General features: G+C 38.1%; 1 protein-coding gene across 2 annotated transcripts in view; it reads left to right on the top strand.

Moving 5' to 3' along the window:
- The window catches only part of DIAPH3 (diaphanous related formin 3), a 502,965-nt gene extending 483,796 nt beyond the window's left edge, over positions 1-19,169 (top strand). For both annotated transcript variants that reach the window (XM_032150983.2, XM_058437956.1), the window contains one exon: positions 17,929-19,169. In XM_032150983.2, coding sequence (XP_032006874.1) covers positions 17,929-18,191 — 263 coding nt within the window. In that variant the 3' untranslated portion in view covers positions 18,192-19,169. The remainder of the gene's footprint in view (positions 1-17,928) is intronic.
- The last annotated feature ends 2,857 nt before the right edge of the window (positions 19,170-22,026 follow it).

The following is a 22,026-nucleotide window of genomic DNA, read 5'->3' as shown; positions in this document are numbered from 1 at the left end:
CCAGTTTGCTGATGAGATAGATTACATTGAAAGTCTTAGAAATGAAAGTTCTTTCTTTATTTGTACAACATTGAAAGACATATGTTGATCAATTATTCCCAAAGCTTCTATGACTCTGTTTTAACCCAGAGTTATCTATCTTTAGTTAGTGTCTGTTACTAATCTATCTGCTGTAACCATCAGAAAAGAGGCCCAAACCCAGCCACTTTGATCTGTATGAGTGATGAGTATGATGATCTGTACTTTTCAAAGAGCTTTTGCATATGTTGTTTTCGTCATAAAAATCCTTTGTAGGTTTAGCTTGTTTAATCATCCCCAGTAAACAAAGAAAGGTGCTGAAGTCTAAAGAGATAAAGAGCATTGTTCCAAGATATAAAAAGTAAATGATAAAGCCAAGAAGAAACCTTTGCAATTTTTCCTTTTATATATAAACTAACCCCATAATACAACACCTTCTGATCTAAGCTGTCACAAATGTACCATTTGCAACTAACCAGATGAGCCGGGGAAAATTGTTTTGGTTCTCTGTAAATCCATAGAACAAACAAATCAGTAAGTGTACAGCTTGATAAACACAAAGGTTGCTCCATGGCAGAAAGCTCAGGCAGAAAGCTCCAAATCTGTGGAGACAACAGATGCTTCCCAACCTTGCATCCCATAAAAGGGTTTTTAATTTGCCTAAGATATTCAGAGTTCTCTTAAGAAGGACCAGAAGAAAGCCACAGCGGCAAACCAAGAACGTTGTCGTAGTCTCACAGATAACAGCTGGCTCCTTGGCCTTGTTTTTTTTTTTTTCTCCCCCTGCAGAATGGGAATATTAACAACAACTTCACTGGGTATGTCAGAATTAACAGGAGAAATGTTATTCAAGTTCCTCCTCGTGTCTGGCACACACACAGGCACATTATATAAGTGATAGCATTACCATCATCACCATTTGGATTAAGACCTACTTTCAGACTGACTGTGAAGAGAATGGGAAACGGGAATACTAATCTCTTAGGAGAGGCCCAGGTGGAATGATGAATTCATTTTATTCTTCCTCTTTAGTATAGCATTGACAACAAGGAGAGTAAAAAGAGGTTAACCTCGGTGAAAGAACGTTAGAGGAAGCCACCATTTTTAATGACATCTGGGACAAACGTGTCTCAAACTCAGGACTTCTGGTTATAAATCCATTTCCTTTTTCATATGCTGCTCTTCAAATTCTGTCCAATGCAACCTTTATAAACTCTTCCAGATTTTATCACTTCATGCCTGTATTTCTACATAGCTTCCTTTGTATTTCCTGCCTCTTGTCTTTCAATGAGTCCCCTAAATATCCTAGTTCATTAGTTTGGATTACCAGATTTCCTCTAATTAGTGTCTATTACCTTCACATTGCTTATGTTCCCTTCATTCATCATCTATTGCTACAGATAACACCCCACCCGCAGCTCTATATATTTTCTTTTGGAATCTAACACAACCACAGGACTTAAATGTTTGTATTTAGTATTTAAGACAAAATGGACCCTAATTTTGCTAAAAGTCATAAAAGATTCCAGATTCAATATGGCTTGGAAAAAAAATGAGAGGTTTGACTGACTACTCAACACAATCCAAGCTGTTCTTACTGTTTCTACTTGTTACATAGGGAAGGTAATAAGCAAATCTCTCTGTCAGTATAGATATATGAATGTGGTTAGATTGTAGGCTTCCTGAAGGCAAGGACTGTGTCTGTTTATTCTCTGCCATGTCCCTGAAACATAAAGCAGCGTGGCCCACTGTTCATACTTTTGACTAAATGAATGAAAGCATATTCTTTATCTTGTGCCTTGCAGTACACCAAAGAATTATGAAACATTGTCCTCTTGAATGTAGAATCTTATGATAAAATATGACACATCTGCATTAAAGTACCGCTTTTGACACAAAGAATGCGAAGTACATAGACTCTACTTCGAATAGTTGATGGTCATCACTAGACTTGAATATGCGGCAGGGGCACAAAAAACTACAACACCAGGCTAACTAGGATACAAAACATATGAGAGAAATACAATACAAGTTGGCATCGCTATGTTTTGGAAAATCAGGAGGTCATATTTGGTTGAGATTTGAAGGATCAAAGATTATTATAGACAATGATTCAGACGAGGGAATAGGGTATTCCCTATTATATAGAGAGTTTTATGCAGTATTATATATAGAGTTTCATGCAGTATTTTATACAGAGTTTGCTGCATGAGTACAGCTAAAAAATTTAAAGGCATTTTAAGAAATTGCACTATTTCCTAATAGAAGAATAGTGTCCTAAAGCATAGCTTGCTAGTGAGAGAAAACTATATGCTAAAACTTTAACCTTTAAAATAGATTGAAGCCAGGCATGGAGGCTCACACCTGTAATCCCAGCTACTCAGGAGGGTGAGTGGGGAGGATCACTTGAGCCCAGATTTTGAGGCTACAGTGAGCTATAATGGTGCCACTGCACCCCAGCCTGGGCGACAGACAAGACCCTGTCAATAAATGATTATTAAATAAATAATAGAGCAAGATTTTTGTGGTTAGCTCATTTTTGTTAAAAAAGAAAACAACTGGAAAATAATTTTATGACTCTGGACCCTTCGTACAAATTGGGTAGTATTTGTCAAAATGTGAGGATTTATGTATAATAACATCAAAATAACTAGCTTCTAATATTTTCCAATGTACTGGTGAACCTGGGCCATAGATTTTGCTGCTTTTGTGAGTAGATATGCAGCAAAGATAAGTATGGACAGTACTCTGTACCATATAAGCAGAAAACATGGAAATTAATATTCCTGGTTCTCTTTAACTAGAGAGCTAACTATATTTCTAGGATATTTGTCAGAAGCAATATCAGTAAAAATGAAGTGTCTCATAGTTTCTTTTTGGTTCGTTGTACTGATATAGAAATACTTCCTGCTTCTTTTACAGCATTTACAGTTTAAAAATGTTATTAAAGTGCTATAGTTTGGAGCCAGGAGCTGAATTGGATTACTTGAGCTTGAATCAGAGCTCCACCCTAACTTGCCTCTTAACTAGGACAGGTTTCTTAATCCCGCAAAGCCTCCTTCCTCATTGTGAATTGGAGAGTATAAAAATTATACTTTCTTAGGCTATATGATGATTTTTGTAAAGCAGCTTGTGCAAACCTGGCACTTAATAAGTGCTCTAACATACTAGTATTGTTTTTATAATGAGTCTTGTAAAACATAGCCTGAAATGGAAAAAAAATAACCTTAAAACAGTTATTTTATTAATACGTTGGTGAGAAAGTGAACATAATTTTGTTATAACTAAAATTTGAGTTCCTTATTTGTGGATTGTGTTACAGTTGAAAAATTTTTTTTAATCTTTTTGTTTTTGAGAGAGGCTCTCACTCTGTTGCCCAGACTGGAGTGCAGTGGTGCAGTCATGGCTCACTGCAGCCTCAACCTCCCAGGCTTGAGTGATCCTCCCACCTCAGCCTTCCAAGTAGCTAGGACTACAGGTGTGTGCCACCATGCTCTGGCTAATTATTTCTCTTAATTTTTTGTAGAGACGGAGTCTTACTATATTGCCCAGGCTGATCTTAAAGTCCTGGGCTCAAGCAATCCTACCATCTCTGCCTCCCGAAGAAAGTGTTGGGATTACAGGCATGAGCCACTGAGCCCAGCATTTTGTTGTTTTTTTTAACAAAGTATGTGTGATATGCCACATAATAAACCTCACTGGAAAGATAAGGAGTAACACCCCCATTATAATAATCTTTAATAAGTAAAGCTATAACTAGGTACAATAAGATTTGTATATACCAGGAGAAAAAAGGCAAGAGATTAGATAAGATAAATAAAATGATTCAGATCGGAAGGTTCGTAAGAGTTGCGTTACCAAATGGGTTTGGTAAAACTACAGAACACATTGCTTCCGTGTTCTACTCCAGACAGCGGTCTTTTCGTATCATGCGATTCCATTAATTGCAAAGGTTTCTAGATTCCAGTATTGCAATGTTTTCCTTCCCCTTCCAAATAAAATGAAAGCCAGTAGAGAAAAGTAGTACCATTGCAAAATCTAAGACCTTTAGAAATAGAATAATTAATTAGTAAACATATTATTGTTTTGCCATAATCGTTGTAAATGAGTGTACTCTGTTCTATATTTTTTAAGTCACCAAAAGTTATTCAGGGAACTATAATGCCCCATCAAATTTAATGATTGGTGACAGGTGTAGCCGTCTGACCTCTAGTGGCTATAGCTTATAGCTGCATTTTCATTGATTGAGTTAAAAAAAAAAAAAAAGACTAAAGAAAGAAGTCTTCTTAGATCCTAATAACAGAGTTCTGCAAGTAAGTGTATGATTAGCGTCCCTGAAGTTCTGCTGGTCTAATTGTTGGGGTACTACCTCAAGGAACAGAGGTCAGAACCAACTTCGTTAATCTATGAGTTTAAATGCTTGCAATGTGTCAGCAGATCCTGCCCTGAGGCCCAGCAGCCAAGCAATCTCTACAGCATTTTTTTAATAGAAATTCTAAAGTTCATAACAAGCTCTCAACACTGATATTCAACAACACATCATAGGCTTTCATGAAATATTTTTAAAATCCTGATAGGATACCTATGTATGACAATGTATGTTTTTATTAGATATCTATATGAATAATATATCTTTCCTAATGTGTAGGTGTGTGTGTTTCTTAAATATTTTGGGGTTTAAATTGACAGCATTACTCTTCCTCATATACTCCACCGTGTTTTTGAGACAACCCTTCTGAGTTCAGGGTGCTGCTTGTGACCAAGAAACCAAATGGAACTGACCAACAGTTTGAGGACATAAACCTTCTGATTATTTGAACCATTGAACTAACAGATGCTACATTTACTGTGATGCCCCAGATTGAAAAAAAGTAGGAAAATTTGTATTTAGAGTTGAAAAATAAAAAAGAGAACATTCTGCCATGTGATAGTAACATATTTTTCTTTGTCTTTAACATAAACCATACCATAATACTTGATGTGATTTATTCTTTTTGTACATTGTGTCTCCACCGAGAATTCTTATTTCTCTCGGTAACTTAATGAATTGCCAAGTATTTATGGCCAATATGGGTCTCTAATTTTTTTTAATTTCAAATACTATATGGATTATAAAGTTCCACATACTTTAAGGCTTCTGTGCTAACACTTGTAGCTCTTTTAAGAGGATGTATGTGAAATGGAACAACTGTTACTGTATCTTGTCCTCCTTGTCCATTTTCCTGCTGTCAGCACCTTCTTTAGCTTACCAGGAGTACTATACTCTAATTTCTTTCTTTTCTGCCCTCTGTATGGTACATTTCTAGTCTTTGTGTTTTGTGTTACCATAGAGACAGGAGGTGCTCCAAAGCCCAAAGCCCCAAGAAGACAGACTGGAAGCAGGTCTTTGAGGAAACAGTCCCTGCTGACAAGAGAAGCCTAAGGCAAGAATCTACAGCAGTAAACGGAAAGAGGGGGATTGTGTGGCCCAATCTGATTGTGTGTCCACAGTCTCAGGAAGCACAAGCTCTGCCAGTGCTGTGTTAAAAATGAGTTGTTTACAGAAACCAATTTTACAGAGACCTCAGTGCAGCCTGGGGTTTCATAGGAATCAAACTTGGTGTTTTATTTGCAAAAAAATAACTGAAGTGACATTGACCTATTCCTTTTACTATTTTCCTCATTAAAAGGGAGCAGCTTCTGAGAAAGGTCCTCTTTGCCTGACTTATTTTGCTGATCAAAAATCTCACCTTTAAAATAAAAGTTCATATTCTTCGACTTGGCAAAAACCATCAGAATTGAAACTGCAGTTTGATTGCAGAGGACTCTACAACCAGCACCCAAATCATTGATCCAAATATGCTAGTTATAGAAATAAGTAGTTTCTGTTTATCCTAAGTTGTCATGTAGTCATTGCTCCCTTCATATTTTAGATAACTTACAGCTTTTAAACATTTCTCTGTATTTAATGAATTGTTATGTTTCCTACTATATTAACTCATGTCATACTTGTTAATATTTTTATGTAGTAGAAGGCTGCTAAAAGATTTAAAAATAATATAGATTTTTGTTTCTCTTTCTTTTTCTTAGAGATGTGATGTGAGGTCCTGTAGGGAAAGTGGGAAGAAGAGAAAAATGAAAAATTTAACAACAAAATAATGTGAAATAGAATTTAAACTAACAGATGTTTTCTGAATTACCTTTAAAACCAATTTCTTTTTTGGAAAGGAAAAAGACCCATGCTCACGGTGTTTGCTGGATTTTTTTTCCACAGATCTAGCAGTCTAAGCAAGGGAAGAATTCAGAGAAATTCAGAGAACGTCAATATTTCTTCCTAGGTTATCTGCACAAAACTGTCCTTTGAAGGAAGAAAGCCACTTGTCTGTAAACCTGTAAATAGAAATAAGGATGAGTAGGGCTCTCTCACTTTCCTCAAACTGACAGTAGGAGGCAGTAGTGTACTAGCCTGAGTACTCTCTTTAGGGTAATGCCTATGACTCATGCCAGATTTCTTTTTTTCACTCATTTTCTAGAAATACATGAAACTAAAATTTTAGAAATAGTTTCAGATTTCATAATGAAGCTTGGTACCATCAATCTAGTACAAGATAATGCTGCTATGCTATGAATAGAACAATAAAAAAAGGCCAGTCTATCAGCTTCTAATAGTGGCAACACTGTGAACCTAACCCCCACATAGGTCCTGATCCAATATGAATCGGAGAATAGCATAAAGGTCAATCTCATTTTGAAAGGAAGGAGAATTAGATTTAATAAGTTAGATCCTCCTAATTTTCATTGATTTACTAAAACATGTACAGAGCTAGTAAGCAAAAGTAGAAGAGTCTCTGAACGGTAACCCAGTCTCCCCATGCCTAGAGGGCTGGATAAACAGATGCCAAAACATAGACAGTAGCAACAGTAGGCTTGCACTATTAGCATTCAAATTTTGTGAGTATATTTTTAATCTTTAGCCTTTGTCTATTTTGCCATTCACAGAAGCTACCTAAATCCAAATTACCTAGAAATGTATAACTGCTCCTTCCTCTTTATATGAAACAAAATCACAATAAAATGCTAAATATTGGAACAATTCATTTTCACTTGTTTATAATATATACATATTCAACTCAAAATAAATAATGTATAGGTAATAGCACCGCAAAACTCCAGGTTCTAGATCTGTGCTGTCCAATACAGTAGACAATAGCCAGGTGTGGCTCTTAAGCTCCTGAAATATGGCTGGTCTGAATAGAGATCTGCTGTAAGTATGAAATACACATTTGATTTTGATGGCTTAGTACAAAAAAATGCCAAAGATATCAATAATACATTTTTGCTGTATATATGTCAAAGTGATAATATTTGACATTGGATTAAATAAAATACGTTATTAAAACTAATTTCACCTTTTTTTCAATGTTTAATGTGGCTTCTAGAAATTTTTACCTTGCATGTATATCCCATTTTTGTGATTCTCATTAAATTTCTATTGGACAGTGCCGTTCTAGTCTCAATGTTGAGTCCTCAAGGGACCCAAAAGCACAAGAAATTTACAATAAACCAAAATGATGTGTCATCAGCTGTATCTGGGTAATATTACTCCAAAGTGTTTCCTTTTTTTTTTAAGGTTTAGTTTAAAACATTAAGTGAAACAAGGCAATAAAATCATGCCATGCTTAGGTTTAGCCACTGAAGAAATAAATTATCAAGCACTTGTTATGAGGCGGGCATTGTGCTAGGGCTTGGGAATACACCAGTGAATAAAACAAAGATACCTGCCTTCATAGAGCTTATGTTCTAGCAAGTTAGGTCACAATTAGATGGATATGAATTAGATTTCTTACTACTTGAACGTATTTCTATGTTTAGATATGGCTAATATAGTATATATGTAGTAATAGGCCAGGGAGAAGTAAAGGAACATTTCTATGTATATAGTCATACACAAAATTACAAAAACAGTTGTAAACACAAATGTATCCCAGGATTGAATTCTCTGATAAATAAAAACATTATTTTAAGCAGATTCTTATTAAATGCATATCAAAAATCAACCTGAAGTATTAAGTCTACATGGAAATTTTTTAAGAGTCTATGAACATATAATTGTATTGTTTTACAGTACTGCACACCCTAGTTGGCTTTAGCTTTTCCCCAGAATTTTGAACTACTAAGCGAATATTGTTTTGCATGTTCATTATAGAAATGACAGGATCTTAAATGTTTCAAAAGCTTAGCACCTAGCATGGTGGGCTAAACCCTCATTGAATTAACTAATGAACTGACTTAACCATAATTTCAACTCATGATCACTGAAGGAACAGTTGAAGAAACTATAGCTGTTTGGCTTGGAGAAGAAAAGATTGAGAGAATATAATATCTGTCTTCAAATATTTGAAGGGCTGGTGGGTAGAAGAGAAATTGGATTTAATACAGCCTTAATGGAAAAAATCAACAGAGCCAGTGACTAAGATTTCAGGGAAACAAACACTGGATAAATCTAAGGTAAAACATGTAATTATTAGAGCTGACCAAAGGTAGAATATACTGCCTGATGAGATTGTGAGGAAATGACTCGAGGTCTTCAAACTGAGCCTGGACAGCTACTTGATAGGATGCTAACTAAATGTAATTCAAGCATTAGCTAGGTGGTTCCACCAAGTAACAAGGGGTCTTTCCGTTTGATTCTACATTACATCATTCTGTGAATCAAAATGAAATGAAACAGAAATAGCATAAGTTATTCAGAAGAAATACCTGTACATTCGAAATGTCTAATAAATGTTGAAGAAGTTTAAGAAATAAGGGAATATACTTAAAAGCACACTATGTGATGAGACTTAGAAATGGCTTCAGAAATATATTCTAGTCCTAAGGTATTTAAAAATAGTTAGCTAGTTTCTAATACAGCTCCCAAGTTATTAGCACTCAGAATCTACCTCTCCCTAGCCTCTTCATCCTTGGGAAGTGCTCTTTCCATTTCACAGCATGTCTATTTGCCGTGGCCTAATCATGTGCCCCCAGAACCGTGAGGGCCAACGATTTGGACTGAATTTGCCAGAGGCAAATTTAAAATAGCAAAGCCTATGTGGTCTTGGCAGTTCATGGACTTCTCTAAACCTCAATTTCCTTATCTATAAAATGGGCTTGTTGATACCTGCACTTTGGGATTGTTGTAAAAATTTTAAAATAGGCCAAGGTGGGTGGATCATGAGGTCAGGAGATCGAGACCATCCTGGCTAACACAGTGAAACCACATCTCTACTAAAAATACAAAAAATTAGCCGGGCGTGGTGGCGGGCGCCTATAGTCCCAGTTACTCAGGAGGCTGAGGCAGGAGAATGGGATGAACCCGGGAGACGGAGCTTGCAGTGAGCTGAGGTCGCGCCACTGCACTCCAGCCTGGGTGACAGAGCGAGACTCCATCTCAAAAAGAAAAAAAAAAATTAAAAATAGCATGTGAAGGCTAGGCACAGTGGCTCACACCTGTAACTCCAGCACTTTGGGAAACTGAGGCAGGAAAATCACTTGGGACTAGGAGTTGTAGGTGAGCCTGCGCAACATACCAAGACCCCGTCTCGATTTTTAAAGTGTTTAAGTTAGCCAGGCATGGTGATACGTGCCTGTAGACCTAGCTACTCCGAAGGCCAAGACAAGAGGATACCTTGAGCCCAGGAGTTCAAGGCTACAATGAGCCATCATGGCACCACCGCATTCCAGCCTGAGCAAGCGACAGAGCAAGACCCTGTCTCTAAAAACAAAACGAAAAAAAGATAGCAGGTAAAAGGTTTATCAGGTATGTAGCATGTGTTTAATAACTATACTGTCAAACCATATCCCTGTATTATTTCTCTACCCTCTCCCTCATGAACCACCAGATCAACTGACCAAATTACTTCTGACCTGCTATCTATTAGCTGACAAGCCATTACATACTTCAGAAATACTTACTTAATATCTGCCAAGCCACCTCCAGGTGACCACAGGTGCATAGTAGTCTGAGACAGCTGTCAATAACAGATAGCATGACTGATACACAGATGCCATGGTTGGTTTCAGTCTGTTAGTATGAAGAGCGTGAAAGTGTGGTTTGAGAATGTGTTATTTGAAGTAGTAGTAGGGCATATGTAGGAACATTTAGGGAGGCCATGGTGGATACAGTATTGGAGCTCTGTTGTCAGGGCTGGAAATGCAGATGTGAGTCTTCTTCCTAGAGGAAATGGTTGAAGCTGTGAGATCTTGATGGAGAGAAGGTAGAAAGGGCAGAAAAGAGGGCCAAGGATGTAACTGTGAGAAATGGCCACATTGAGAGTTATGATTGTTTGGTAGAGGTTGGGAAGGTAGCACAAATTACCAAAGAAGATTTAAAATGAATCAACAAAAAGTAGAAGAGTAAGCACAGTCAAGGGCAATATCATGATAGAGCATGTTAGCCAGGAGTCTGAGGACTTAGTTCTGTCTCTGGCTCTGCCTGAAAGTTACGTCTGCTTTCTCAATTTTATGTCAAACAAGGTAAATATACCCATATTGCCTATCTCACAGGGCTGTTATAAGAATCACATGAGTGGATATATGGGGAAAGTGCAAGCTATAGAATAGCCATATATAAAGGTAATATGATCATATCGATATTATTCCATAATAATGTTCAAAGTCACAAATAACATTCTACATTGACTCCTAACACCAGCTACTTGAAGTTAAGCCAGATTTCACAGGTCACAGTCCTCTAAAAGATTGCCATCACTTCAGTACCAGCTGCAATTTGAGGTCCCTAGGTTACCCTCACTTTTGATCACTTGGCTACAAATTCAGTGCTTCCTCCTACCCTCTCAAATTCAATAATTTGCTAGAATGACAGAATTCAGGAAAGTACTATACTTACTATTACAGCTTTATTATAGCAAAAGAATACAAATCAGAAACAGCCAAAGGAGAGACACATGAAGCCCCTATTGTCCTTAGGGACGCATCACCCTCCCTGCATATTGATGTGTAAGGATGCACAGAGGATTACCAACCAGAAAACTCACCTGAACATCAGTGTCTTGAGTTTGCACTGAGGCTTTGTTACTTAGGCACAATTAGTTGAATCATCAGCCACATGATTGAGCTCAAGCTCCTGTTCCCGTCTCTCACTCAGAAATCAGGCTGATAATCATTTGGCTCAAAACCCCAACCCTCTAATCACATGATTGGTCTTTCTGGCTTGGTTAACCCCCATCCTGAGTCATTCATTACTATAAACGATCTAGGGGCCCACCATGAGTTACCTCATTAGCAAAAACTATCAGTTTAGGGTTTCAAACTATACATCTGAGGGGCCCAACATGAATACAAAATTCCAAGGCTTTAGAGGCCACCTCCCAGGGACTGGGACAAAGACCAGATGAATTCTTTATTACACACATTCCAAAATGTTGCAAATGTGAGAGAAAAAAGAGGCATGAGTAAATGCAATTGAGTTTAGGAATTTCGATGCTTTGGGTAATATTGTAAGGAGCAATTTCAGTAGAGAGGTATGGATGAAAGCCAAATTAGAATTGCTAAGAATTGAGGGGAGAGGTGAAAAAGAGGAAAGCAGATATGGAGAAGAGTATCCAACTCAGCATATTACAAATCAGGAAGATAAGCAGTCAAATAGAAGAGTTTACGTTACTATTCTCTTTAGAGGCTGAACCTATCCTGGGTGTTGTGTGCACAGAGCCTGTGTCATCTTGAGCTTCCTTGTAGCCCTACACTCAATTAGAAAAACTCAACATAGGAAACTGTGAAATGGCAGTGCTGTCTTTGAAGTTTATTTAAAGGATAGTGATACAGAACAAGAATGAATAGAAGTTTATATATTAGTTTCTGCAAATAAAGTTCTTCATCAATTGTCTCCTCTATTCAAAGATATCATTATATTCTGCTTTGCATACTGTGTTTAGATAGGGGGAGTATTGTTTTGTTTAGTTGTTTGTTTTTACATAATTTGTTTTAATAAGAGTTCCTGGCACCCCTAAAAGATTTTAACTATATGCAAAATGACCTTTTGCTCTTTGAATTATTTTTATATATTTTCAATACATAAGATAAACAGCAAAATGAAACCAAAGGAAGACAATTATTTATAACATCAGTAAATCAACAATAAGGAAAACCACAGGGATATGGGCTGCTGGCAGCCACCACTAACTTCCGTTATTGCATAGATTAAAAACATATATTTGTCACACACTTTACTATCATGTAGACCCAGTGGTACTTTAAAATTATATTTATGGGTGATCCTTTTTCTTTCACCAAAGTAAAGCCATTGTTGGGGTGAAACAAAACAGCTACTTAGTAGGTCAAAGTAATAGTTAAAAGCAAAAGGTAAAGAATTGTGAGGAGAGACCAAATTTCAGGAACACTGAATAGATGTAGTCAATTTAGGACACCAGAGTTCTACATTCTTCCTCCTGTCAAGGCTGCCACAACTCACCATTGACCACAAAAGACAGGAGCTCAATTTTATATTTCATCTGAGAGTTGGCACTCCTAAGAAGCCAGTGCCCATTAGAACCACAATGTGAGGGGAGATCAATACTGACTTCAGAGGAATAATGCCTCTTTCTGAGCCATAACTGATACTTCCTGCAGCAGAGAAGTCTTCCCCAAGGGCCATGCGCCAGGGCCTTAGTTAGCCTTGCCTTCTTAGCTCAAGAAGCATAAAAACTGTTGGCTGAAATATTTCCTCATTTAGATGCCAAGTTGCGTGCATTCATATATATATATACATAATTCTTTTGTCAGCAACTTTCCTAGTTTCCTGTGTCTTGTGTTTCTCAAGAAACAATGGAAATATTAGCACAGGGTGATTGAGTTTTTTTAAGCTTTCTTTGTCATCCAAATCTATACTCTGCCAAAGGTTATGTGGGACCCAACACTAGATGTAGTTCAAGGCCTTTATTCTCATTGTTAAGTCCAGTGGGTATCAGTATTTAAGAGGCATTTAACTCTCCAACAACGTTCAACTTTTAGCTCAGTTTTGAAGAAAAAGCTGTGGTGGGTCTCTAGATTCAATTCTTATAGTAAGAATCCTATGAAGAATTAAATTGAAATGAGTAAGTATTCCTATCCTAAAGGAAAATAGCATGTATTCTCATCGTGTTTATTTCCACAGAAACACAAATACAAGATGTGTGGATTGCATTTTCTTACTGAATTGGTACTAAGAATAGCAGCTGGTTCTTTGCCTATCAGTACTACAATCAACAGTGGCCCTGAATATTGGCAGTAGTCCTAGATATATTGTATATACAGATCAATTGTAATATCTTAAACAGAAAAAAAAAAGGCCTAGGATTCAATTTGTAAAATAATAAAACAAACTCCTCGCCTTGAAGAATTAATCATCCCACTTTGCCTTAGTATTTTTAGTTTCCATTTAAAAGTGTGTATGGTGAAGATTTGAGTTGAGAAATAGAAACACTTGTCTTTTTATTGATACCCCAGCCTTACCTTTCATTGAGTCCATATGTCCTAGGTATCATCTTGCATTTGTAACTGTCTAACTTCATATGAAAAGAATCGGCCCACCTGCCTCAAATTACAATTTATTTATGCCTCTGAGCACCTGGATAGAGTATAGAGTTTTCCCCAACTTACAAGGTTGTGGGATCATTCTGTTGTTTGAAAGTCAACCATTCAGAAACTAAGTGCATGTTTTTGCATGGAATTTAGGTCTCCAGTCCACACAAAGCCACCAATAACAAACTTTTTAAATAATGGTAATAACAAAAGACACCTGGCCTTGACACATTATAATAAGATTTCTATGTAAGAGTGAACTTCAGGGGTCAGCAGTCACAGTGGCTCACACCTGTAATCCCAGCACTTTGTGAGGCTGAGGCGGGTAGATAGCTTATCCCCAGCCTGGCAACAAAGCCAGGCTTTAAAAAAGTGAACTTCCGGCCGAGCACAGTGGCTCAAACCTGAAATCCCAGCACTTTTTGGGAGGCCGAGGCGGGCGGATCACGAGGTCAGGAGACCGAGACCATCCTGGCTAACACGGTGAAACCCCGTCTCTACTAAAAATGCAAAAAAATTAGCCGGGCATGGTGGCAGGCGCCTGTAGTCCCAGCTACTCGGGAGGCTGAGGCAGGAGAATGGCGTGAACCCGGGAGGCGGAGCTTGTAGTGAGTCGAGATCGCACCACTGCCCCCCAGCCTGGGCGAGAGAGCAAGACTGTCTCAAAAAAAAAAAAAAGTGAACTTCCAGCTTGAGCACTTCCTCTACCTGCACTATCTCTAATTATAGTGGGATAGGCAACTCCTCCTGTCCAGCTTCATTTACCTGCTTCGCAGTTTAAGATCTGACTTGCTCAGTTCTACAGTTTTGGTCTCCCATGTCTGGAGACAAACCAAAAAGAAGGTGAGGACCAGAATGGGGGCTGTTGGGGTGCTGAGAGCTAATGTGAGGGCTGGGAATGAAGAGTTGTTATCTAGGAATTTCTAACAAAGCTATAAACATCCTTTAAAAAGCTCTTGTGCACTTTTCTTTTTTATTTCTTCAGTGGTCTCAGGAATGGCCTCTTTCCTTTTTACACTGTCTTGTCTGTTACTTCTCATGAAAGATTCCTCACCTGAAACCACAGAGGAGATAAATACCATCTTAGTTTTTCTCTTATCATTTTGTCCCTAAAGCAAGCCCGCAGCTATTTTGAGTTTTCTCAAAAGGATAGAAATGCTTTTGCCTGCCTTGGCCCATCCATTATTATTTACCTTTGTCTCCAAAGAAGTTCAAAGACCAAACGCTAAAAGAAAAACCCAGGCAATGCTAGGCATTTCATCCTTGGATCTGGTATAGATCAAGGAGTACTAAGACATTCAAACAGATATGCAATCCTTGTTTTTGGCAGCATGCATGTTCATTAGCAACCTTGACAAGAACTGTTTCAGAAGAGTAAAGGGTCGAAAGCATGATTGGAGTGGGTTCAAGAGAAAAATAGGGAGCGAGGAATTAAGAGAGTAAGTATGGGCAATTCTTTCAAGGTATTTTGCTATAAAGGGAGCCAAGAATTTAGATAGCTGGAGCAGGATGTGGAGACAAATAGAGATTCCCCCCACCTCCTAAATTTATGATTATTAGAGCTTCTCTGATGAGAGGAATGAGCACCTGGAGAAAGAAACCTTTACAATGCAGCAGAGAGAGGGCAAAGCAGCCAGAGGGATGTCCTCGAATAGACAAGCAAAAGTCACATCCGTCACTCACCTTGAGGGCTGTCCTCAGAGGGGAGCTCGGAAGGTTGATTCATCCTAACAGGAGGTGCGGATGTATGTGTATGCAGTAGGCAGATAACAGGTGTTGGGGAAGGGGTGAGGCACGTGCAGGAGCTCTCTTCTGATCACCTCTATGAATGAGTTAAATGAGAGGGAGGACATGTTGGAAGTTTGAAAGAGTGGAGAAGGTGTGGAATAGTTGTCTGGGAGAATGGAAGGGTGAATGGACTAGGGAATTGTAGTGGGTTAAAGGTCGTGCTTTTGAAGTTCATAGTCATGAACCTAAGTGGGATCAGGAAAGAAATGGAAGATATGTGTGACCTTGGATATACCGTGTTAAGGTAGTTTACACAGGTGTACTATCTGCTTTACAAAGCTGTTGCGAGAATTCAGTGTGTTAGAAGGCATTTTGAAGTATAAGTACAGGACACCATTGTTATGAAACTTAGCTTTGAATTACTTAGCACTTTCCTTTGGCAAAAAGGTTTTCAAATTTCTTGAAGACAGCCTCAGTATCTCTAGAGACAACATTTGGCATCTACCACTGATTTACTCAGTAACTAAGTCTAAGCAAATGACTTAACCTCCTTTTGCTTTTACCCCTCAATCTATATGCCGAGGGTAGTAATGTTTGAAGTGCAACAAAATACAGGCTATTCATAAGATGGTATGTATGTATGTGGTTTGTGTGTGTGTGTGTGTATATATATATATAAAGTTTTAATAATTTGCCTACCAAGTTCATTATTTCTCTGAAGGAAAACCACTGACTTTAAAAATTCTGATTAGAAACTTTCCTTCTTGGTTTCGTTCAAGAAAGAAAATAATGTCATTACTATTCAAATTAATGTTTATCTTGTGTCACAGAGTGTGGAAATAATTTCTTTACCCAACACATATTTATTGAGCACCTACTTTGCACCAAGGACAGTCTAGGCACTAAAGCTATAGCAATATTTAAAACAATGTCCCTACTTTCTTGGAGTGCGTACATGCGCGCGCACGCTCACACACACACACACACACACACACACACACACACACATTTCATATTCCAGACCCATATTTTGGGTAATTTAATCTCTTCTTTGCCATTAGACATTTAACTAGAGCTGTCCAATAGCAGAATAAACTGGTTTGTTGGAGATACCATCATGATGGAGTGGTTTGCAGGAAATCAAATAAGCAAAGATAGGAACATTTTGGGGAAGGAGCAGTAAGCTGGCCAACATTCTACATTTAGCTACAAATGCAGTTTTCAAGTGTTCTTTGGGACAGAAGTATGGGAGCTAGAAAAGAAAAGGATGTGGTCATAGGAACTGCAGGAATACATCTACTGTGCTCTTTCCAGCAAACACAATATGTACATTATAAGCTACAAAGCATACACTCCTTTAAGAGAAAATCACTGCTCTATTAGATTTTGATTTTTGAGTAACAATTGCCCACCTGATATAGAAAGTGAAAGACAAAGTGTATTTATTTTCTTCCAGCAGCTAAAAGGTGATCATACTTCTAAAATTTGTTGAGATTGTCCAAGAAAGTGTGTAAAATCCTCATCCATCACTGGAAGCCTCTGGTCAGGAAATGACAGTGCAGTAAATATCTTCAGCAGCCACCCTTTAATGTACAAGCTGTTTTCAGTTGGAATTTTCAGCACTCACATAAAACACACTGTCATGAGTGACTGCTTGTGCTCCAAAGTCATTACTATTGGGACAATGGAACATCTCTCAGAGAATAACCAAAAAACTTTAAATGTCATGTCAGGTTTGTTGAAGCCATTCAAGGTTACATGAACATTGAGGGTGTCTGTTTTTTAAAAGTCATCATTACTATCACTTACCAATAAAAGAATGTATGTGTGTATGTATATATGTACATGCCTGTATGTATAGATGTGTATATACTTGACAATTACATGTAACATTCTGGTTTGCTAGGAAGTTTTAATTATTTGCTTGCCAAGTTCATTGTTTCTTTAAAGGAAAATAATCGACTTTTTAAATTCTTATTAGAAACTTTCCTTCTTGATTTCATTCAAAAAGGAAATTAATCTCATTATTATTCAAGCTAATGTTTATCTTGTGTCACAGAGTGTGGAAATAATTTATTTATCCAACAAATATTTATTGAGGACCTACTTTGCAGCAGGGCCATTTTAGGCCCTGAAGTTACAGCAGTATTTAAAATAATGTCCCTACTGTCTTGGAGCACACATTCTAATAAGACAGACAATGGACAAGTGAGCACATATATTGTGTGTCCAGCCGTCATGTGTCCTGTGAAGGAAAACATGATGGGGAAGGATAGAGCAGTGCAAAGGGCAAATGCTATTTTAGATGGGTGGCTAGGGAAGGCCTCTCTTTTTAGGTGGTGTTTGAACAGAGACCTGAAAGAAATATGGGACCAGGCCCTGACAATAACCACGTGACAGGCATGTCAGGCATAAAGAAAGAAGGAAATGGGCATTAGTACTAATGAAATGGTTGGCTGTTATATTTTAGTTTATTCTTAAACCCCTGTGTGATTATTTTAAACCTGTCTTACTCTGTTGACTGTTTCTTTGTTTAGTCTAAGAAGACTATTTATTGAGAATAATTATTTTAAATATGTTTCATAACGTGCACAGTCCTTGGTTATCATGGTGATAAGTTTTATGTTTCTTTTTTCCTTACTGTAGAAAATCAGAAAGTGCAGTTGACAGAAGGGTCACGTTCACACTACAATATCAATTGCGACTCAACAAGGACTGCAGTCGCCAAGGAGCTTAATTATAATCTAGACACTCATACGTCTACCGGGAGGATCAAGGCAGCTGAGAAGAAGGAAGCCTGTAATGTAGAAAGCAACAGAAAAAAGGAAACGGAACTTCTTGGCTCTTTTTCTAAAAATGAATCAGTTCCCGAAGTTGAAGCCCTGCTGGCAAGATTACGAGCTTTATAAGTTAAACTGGTTCTAAAAAAAAATGATTAAGCCAAATATAAAGCCATGCTCTAAACTATAACACTTGAAAAAATTGCTTTTATGTAAGTGACTTTATATCGTTTTAAATTATGATATATATTAGAAAAATAAAGCTAAATATATGGTTGCAATGCTTTTTCTATGTACTGGAGGTTTTGGTTTATTCAAGATTGTAATGGGCTTTAATGCTTTTTTTTTTTGTCTCCTGGTATTCCTCTGTTCTATATTTGGTGGTTAAATTATACATATTGCTTTAGAGAGCAGGTAGGTGGCCATGTGGTTCAGCAGTGTGTCCTTAAGAAAATACCATCTTTCTAAGCCACTGGAATTTTTACTTTACTATTTTTAACATTAACGGATGTCAGGTCATCAACCTCAGGTCTTTACATATCCATGTATATTCCATATATATTGTTTATATAGGCCCAAGTTTCTCCTTAATTGGGATCTATATACTACCAGCACAACATCAGAAACATGTAATTGAATACATCAGGGCTATATATGTAAGGAAATGACTGGTGACCCCATTATCATCATTGTTGAATTCATGTTAAGTAGACCCTCTAGGGGACCATAAGGCAATTGAGCACATAACGAAAAATGATGCAATGAGAATGTATGCACTCTCTTTGCCAAATGCATGTGCTTTTGTGTAACGTGGATGTAAACAATATTGCAGTGGTGCCGAAACTCTTGGTCTTAGCTAAGAGAGTATTTTTCGCCTCGTAATTATGACTCTGAGATTAAGTTGCCATTTTGAAATTTCCAAAGTAACAACATTTTTTTATTTTATGAATAAACTTGGAATTGCAATTTCTCTGATCTGACAATCAGTGACTTTAACAAAGATCTAAATAAGTGTTTCAAGGAAAGTTTTCCTATGCAAATGTAATATTACCTCATTTGAGCATCATTGCTCTGTTAATTCTATATCAAAGAAAATAAACTTGCTACTTGCACTAAATGAAAAAAATGCTTTCTTTTGTCTCTCTTTTTTGAAAACATATTCTGTGGATAAGCTGGGAATAGACTGTGCTATGCAGTCTGTCTAAGCATCTATTTTGCTTTATTACATGTAATAAGTAAGTGACTGTTCTTTTACCTTCAGTTAAAAAGCAGTTATATGGAACTAGTCGGGCAAGGTCTATTGCTTTTTATTTCCTTAAGTTGCCACCTCCTTTCAGCTCTAAGTTAATAAAGTGAATTAATTAGAACTATGAGCCAGGCCCTGTTTATAGACATTGGAGAACAGAGTATTCTCTATAGCCAGTGTAGGAATAAATGTGAATTTGTATATATTGCTGAAATGTGCATTTTGCCATCCAGTTGCAATTACTGTTTTTCTGAAAACAAACCTTAAAAATCAAGAAAGGTGAAGGACATTTACACATTTAAGCTGACAGCACCCCTAACACCAAGGCAGGATTGTTTTGTTTAGGAAAGAATTTAAATGAAAGAACTCTCACTATCAGTTCTTAATGTGATTTTGCAGACTTGGGTTTTTCAGAAACAAAACTTAAATTCAACTAAATAGTTTGGGCACACCGGGAAGCAGGTAAACACTCTGGAAACTTGGGACCGGGGAGCAGCCACAGGGGAGAAGAAGCCTGGCAAGTAAAGGAAAGTGAAGATGACGGAGACTCCCAGGGGCAGAGGAAGGCAGGGAAGTCCAGAAATGGAGCAGTCAAGCTCCAGAGCGTCTGTCTGCAGGGGCTGAGGACAACTTTCAAGCAAGAGGGCCAGGAGCCCAAGGCTAGCAGAGTATCAGAAGCAGCTGGCCACCCACAGGTCAGCAGCCAGCACTCTCTCTCCCTTGATGACAGCAACTGGCTCCAAAAAGGACCATAGCTGTGGAAAGGAAACCTCTAAATGACTGATAAAGATGAGTACTAACTCAAGGAACAGATCATTTGGTGATACTTTTCTTGGTAGGTGCCCCTTCAGCAATGGGCTAGAGGTATGATTAGGGTTTTAAAATGCATGATATTTCCTTAGCCAAACCACAGCATTGACCTTTAATTTGAGGGCAGGCGTTGAGGTACAATTTTATTTTTTTGAATAAGTAGTTAGTTTGTTCATTTGAATGAGCCAGTATGATGATTAATTTTTTTTTTTTTTTTGAGACAGAGTCTGTTGCCCAGGCTGGAGTGCAGTGGTGCGATATCGGCTCACTGCAAGGTCTGCCTCCCGGGTTCACACCACTCTCCTGCCTCAGCCTCCCGAGTAGCTGGGACTACAGGCACCCACCACCACGTCCGGCTAATTTTTTTGTATTTTTAGTAGAGACAGGGTTTCACCATGTTAGCCAGAATGGTCTTGATCTCCTGACCTCATGATCCGCCCGCCTCAGACTCCCAAAGTGCTGGGATTACAGGCATGAGCCACCGTGCCCAGCAGATGATTAATTTTATGTGTCAACTTGACTGGGCTAAAGGATGCCCCAGACAAGCGGTATGGTTTAATTTCTGGTTGTGCCTGTGAGGGTGTTTCTGGAAGAGATTTGCATTTGCATCCATAGACTGAATAAAGAAGATAGCCCTACCACTGTAGGTGGGCATCATCCAGTCTCCTGAGGGCCAGAATAGAACAGAAAGTGGAGGAAAGGCAAATCTGCACACTCTACTTGGGTTGGGACATCGTCTTCTCCTGCCCCTGCTCATTGGCCTTCCCGGTTCTTGGACCTTTGAACTCGGACTAGGATTTACATCATGGGCTTTTCTGCTTCTCAGACCTTTGAGCTTGGACTGGAATTACACCTTCAGCTGGCAGATGGCAGATGGTGGGACTTGTCAGCTTCCAAAATCACCTGGTCCAATCCCTCATAAGAAACTGTGCGCTCTCCCTCTCTCTCTTTCTTTTGTCTTTCTGTCTTTCTCTGTGTGTGTGTGTGTGTGTGTGTGTGTGTGCGCGTCTTGACAAGGATGTTCCATCCAGGCCAGTGACAAACCCCATGATATGGTTTGGCAGTGTCCGCATCCAAATCTCATCTTGAATTGTAGCTCCCATAATTCCCAGGTGTCATGGGAGGGACCTGGTGGGAGGTCTTTCCTGTGCTGTTCTCGTGATAGTGAATAAGTCTCATGAGACCTGATGGTTTATAAAGGGGAGTTCCCCTGCACAAGCTCTCTCTTGCCTGCCACCTTGTAAGACATCCCTTGCTCTTCTGCCATGATTGTGAGGCCATGTGGAACTGTGAGTCCATTAAACCTCTTTCCTTAATAAATTACCCGGTGTTGATTATGTCGTTATTAGCAGAGTGAGAACAGACTAATACACCCCTGATCCCAGAAAGATCATTGTGCCCTTTCTCATGTTAGTGTAGAGAATTTGGCTGGAACACACAGACAACTCGATGGTCATTGAGTTGTCCTAGAGCAATGACCCACTGCTAACAAGTTTTCACCCAACAAATATTTAAAGTAACTTAAAAATAATGGAAGTAATCTCATTACATGAGCTTGTATCTCCTTTATTGTTAACATATTTGCATATTTAAACAATATATCAAAGACATCTAGTTTTTATATGCAGAAGTGGGTATTTCAATAATTCCTATCAAAATTTTCTGGTAAATCTAAAAAACACAATTTACGACAAGTTGCTCCGAAACTCTTTTAGTTGTTAACATACTATTTATTCAAAAACAAGAATGATTAATGACATTAAAATGCTAGTTTACCCATAAGTGATTATTTCCTGGGTGATTCATTTTTATTTTAAAATATCATAATCTGAAGTAGAGTTGCATTTCACTAGAAACTAAATTATTTAGGCTATAACATACATTTGTGCTAGGTTTCCTCTGATTATT

This window comes from Hylobates moloch, unplaced genomic scaffold (assembly GCF_009828535.3).
Source record: "Hylobates moloch isolate HMO894 unplaced genomic scaffold, HMol_V3 SCAFFOLD_4, whole genome shotgun sequence".
Classification (NCBI taxonomy): Eukaryota; Metazoa; Chordata; class Mammalia; order Primates; family Hylobatidae; genus Hylobates; species Hylobates moloch.
This window is presented reverse-complemented; position numbering and strand designations above follow the sequence as displayed.